This window comes from Austrofundulus limnaeus, unplaced genomic scaffold (genome assembly GCF_001266775.1).
Source record: "Austrofundulus limnaeus strain Quisiro unplaced genomic scaffold, Austrofundulus_limnaeus-1.0 Scaffold49, whole genome shotgun sequence".
NCBI lineage: Eukaryota > Metazoa > Chordata > Actinopteri > Cyprinodontiformes > Rivulidae > Austrofundulus > Austrofundulus limnaeus.
The window spans coordinates 874,774-878,625 of record NW_013952451.1 but is presented as its reverse complement, the minus strand read 5'-3'; the positions used below and the strand labels follow the sequence as shown (position 1 = coordinate 878,625).

General features: G+C 43.0%; 1 protein-coding gene across 1 annotated transcript in view; it reads right to left on the bottom strand.

Annotated features, from left to right (window-relative positions):
- LOC106517492 (transcriptional activator GLI3) overlaps positions 1–3,852 on the bottom strand; it is a gene marked incomplete at its 3' end in the record, with an annotated part of 48,153 nt that overhangs the window by 18,828 nt on the left and 25,473 nt on the right. Inside the window, 1 exon segment of the mRNA XM_014008365.1 lies at positions 2,675–2,920. Coding sequence (XP_013863819.1) covers positions 2,675–2,920 — 246 coding nt within the window.

Below are 3,852 nucleotides of genomic sequence, written 5' to 3'. Positions count from 1 at the left end.
GTGTGTGTGTGTGTGTGTGTGTGTGTGTGTGTGTGTGTGTGTGCTCAATTGTGTTTGGAAGCAGAAAGCAGAACAGAAGCCAGTGGCTTTTTACACCTTGTGGTGCAGGAGTGGCGACAGACGCTACAGGCTTCTGGTTCAAAGCAGCTGAAGGAAGTAGGGGGAGAGGAGGTTTAAGGGGACCCCTTTCGTTCTGCTGACCCTCAGACCGGCTAAGCCCAGAGGGATTGAGCTCTGGTACTTGGTTTAATCAGACAGAATGGGACCGCCATGGGATACCCCATGTCTTCAGCACCTGGGTCCAGTAGGAGGTATTTTACACAGCGATGCTCTCATCTCAGATCATAAGTCTTCCTGTGCACAGAAAAAGATCAGAGGAGCATCAATGAAAAACACTAGAGGCCATTCAGACTTTCCAATTTTGAGATGAATTTGAGTTCTTTCCAGCCTCATGGGTGTTATTTTTGATTATAGGCCTTTGGTGCTATTAACTTTAAAGCTAATTATGACAATTTATTAGTCTTTGAAACTGAAAACTTTTTATTAGATCTCAGTCTTTTCTTGCCATATGAAGATCCATAAGGTTTACTGCGACCTGTTCAAAATGATAACTTGAAGATACTACATTCACAACAGTTTATTTATAAATGTTTATGAGGCTAAGTCATGGAGCCAGCGTCACTGGATTTTTTAAAGCCCATAAAACCATATTTCTGTTCAAGCTGTTTGTAGGATGTTGTACGATAGGACAGTTGGTACTATTCTAGAAACAGTACTGTCCAGAATCTGTTCTGAAGCCTAAATATAGGTTTTAATGTCAAATTGAAAACTAACAGCATGTCATTTGGGTTCTGCATCCTACCTGCAAACAAAAGTGTTTTTAAAAAAGTGTGCAAGTTGAACATWATTCACATTGGTAACCCTACAACCAAGAACTTTCATCTGCACTGAGTTGGTTGAAAGTAAATTGAATTATTTACGACCATGAAACTGGGAAACATCACACTTCTGCTGTAACGGAAGAAGAAATCTATGTGAAGTTCTGGCTTCTTTTAAAAGCAACATGATTCCATACGCTGCTTCATATGACTGCTGTCATCAAGCCCCTTTGGTCTCAGGGTACAAAGAAATACTCTTAAAGCTCTTTGGGCCTTTTGACTTTTTATGCTTCTTTTGAACTCTCCATTTCAACTGTGACTTTTCCGCATGACCCCCAAGCCTCGGCGTGACCTCCACCCCCCAACCCCCCGCGGCTGCAGCGGTCTGGAACCACCAGGGCTCCTTCACACGTACCCACACACATACATAAAATGAGAAGTGGCAGTGCTGCTGAGTTAGGTCAGGATGTAATGCGCAGTAATGTTCTGCCCTCAAGGCTCCTGTCCACGGYACCATCGCCTGGTTTTAAGTAACCTTTCCCTTAAAGAGGCACCTTGGTGTGTCTCAGGCACCCAAGCACAGGGGAGCAGTAGTTAATGAAGTGGCTAAATAAATAAGAGTTACAGTACACGGCTGGGGTCCAGTGGAGTTTTCATTATTGCCAGTGCTTTTAAAATTCTCCTGTCAAGACTGTGGCCGCCCCAATTCAACAGAAAAATAACCAAACAAAACAAGCTATCACATCAAATCTTCATCTTGAGGCAAAGTCCCGGCTACAGCGACTGCCAAATTAACCTCCTAACCAGCCTCTTAAAACACCTTTCCTCTGTTCTTTCTTCTAACGTGCACACACGGCTTCATTTTTATCCAGCAACTACTGTTTACCTCACCTTTGTTACAAATTATCTCCACCTTCTCGATGGAGCCACGGCTCTTCCCTCACTTCACTCTCCAGGGCTTCATCTCTTTTAGTCTCCTTCTCTTTCTCTCACAAAGCCTCCGAGTCCCACGGAGAGAGAGAGCAAGGCAGAGTAAGGGGGGGGTGGTGAGGTTTGACTTGGTGCTGCTTTGGGGCTTTGAAGTGTGTGTTGATGAGAGAAAGTGGAGTACTGTGTTCAGACAGGCCCCTAATGAGGGAATTAAGAAGCTACGCCAGCCCGTTCCCCATACTAACTTCCCAGGCACAAAACAAGACAAGTGAGCATGTGTGTGTGTGTGTTCACAAGTGTGTGTCCGTGCGAGTCTAAGAGAAGGCCTAATCTGTCAGACTTAATCAGCCATCTAACAGTCGTACCTCTCACCTACAGTAAAGAAGCAAAGCTGGCCTCAGCATTCGGAGCGTTACAAACATGTCCTTGAGCTGTGAAGTTTCTTAACTTTAAAAGATTAACTTAGAGGTTCTTGGAGAGAGAGGGAGAGATCAGATCTTCTGAAGAGAGTGTCTGTGGAAAAGGTTATGACTAATTCATAACTTATCTGTTGTAGATTTGAACGGCCTCAGTTTAAAGAAACAGAGTTTAGCTTTGACCGGACTGACAAGCTAATGCTAGTCCCAACAGGACCAATAGGAATATTTCTGCTGGAATAAGTGTGTAATGCAAAACTGACGGTTTATAAAACAGCATTTGTATAAACCACTGTGAGGTTTTGCAAATAAAAGTTGCCCATTAGCTCAGGCTATKGCTCAAAACGCTATCTTCAACAGGTAAGATATTAMGTGTTCATTACCTCTCCACAAARCCTCACTTTAAAGGCTCTGAASTGTGGCTTWAACATTTGTAGCTCGTGCACTTACGATAGTGTGAGTCTAGGTAGCCGTTGCGAGGGTTCGTAGCAAACAGCGTGCCCCTGTACGGCAGGGCATGCTCGGTCAGATGAGGCAGGGAGCCGTGCAGCTCCTTCTTGAGCAGGGACGGGTGTTCCTCCGTGGAGGTGGAGGGTTCTTCGTTTACGCTCCTGTCACGAGCACTGGGCGCTTGAGCCTGGGAACTGATGGCATTGCGCCTCTCACGGTGGTACGGCGTGCCTGAACTTTCATCTTCTGTAGATACCAAAACGAATAATAGAAAAGAAAAAAAAAGAAGGTAAACAAAACCAAGTGTTAAAGCWGCACATTTTTAAAGAAAATGTTGTCTAGACACATATACAGTATTATGATCACACAAAGGATAAAAGCGCATAAATAGAGGAAATTTAAAATCTAGCAAACTGCCATATTGGGTGTAAAGCTGGCAGAGTTTGTCTTCCACAGCACCAGATGTGAGAGTTCAGAGGCAGAAAATGTTTAAGCAAATGGATTTTATGAATTAAGAAGTCCACGTTTTTGGATTCCACACAGCTGAGAAAATGTCCTTACTCTAAATTCAGYTCTGTCTGTTCTTTTTAGGAATGGCTTCTCGTGATTGTGGAAGGCATTTTGAGCATCACCATTCTTCATTCTCATTTTATTCCCCTCCCCACCCAATCTCTTAAAAACAAAATCRCTTTTTCTTCAAAGGGAAAATAAGAAGAAGTGATGTCTTTAAAAGGTTCGTGGCATGCCTTGTAAAAGGAATAAATCTGGAGTTGAGCTCAAGGCCTGAAATCCACCAAAGAAATGTGGCCTCTGGCCTTTGTCATGACCTCTGAACTATAACCAGCACAAGGGTCAGCTAGCCTCTTGGCCTCATGCTAGTCATTTCAGTAGTTTAATGGCTTGAGACTGTCTCAGAAAGCAGCATGGWGTGTCTGGCATTCTTTTTTTATTTTCCCATTTTTGAGAGGGTCATTTTGAAAGAATTTCAGTTGGAAAAAAAGGTGCATGTCCTCATGACTTAAACATGTTCATGAGTCTTACGTAGCTGCCTTGCTATGTTGTAATTTTATTGAATTTGTTGTCATTTTTAAAACATTTGTTTGAGAAAATCAAACTTTTTAGTCCCCTCCCCCATTTTGTTTCATATACACGCACACACACACACATATATATATATA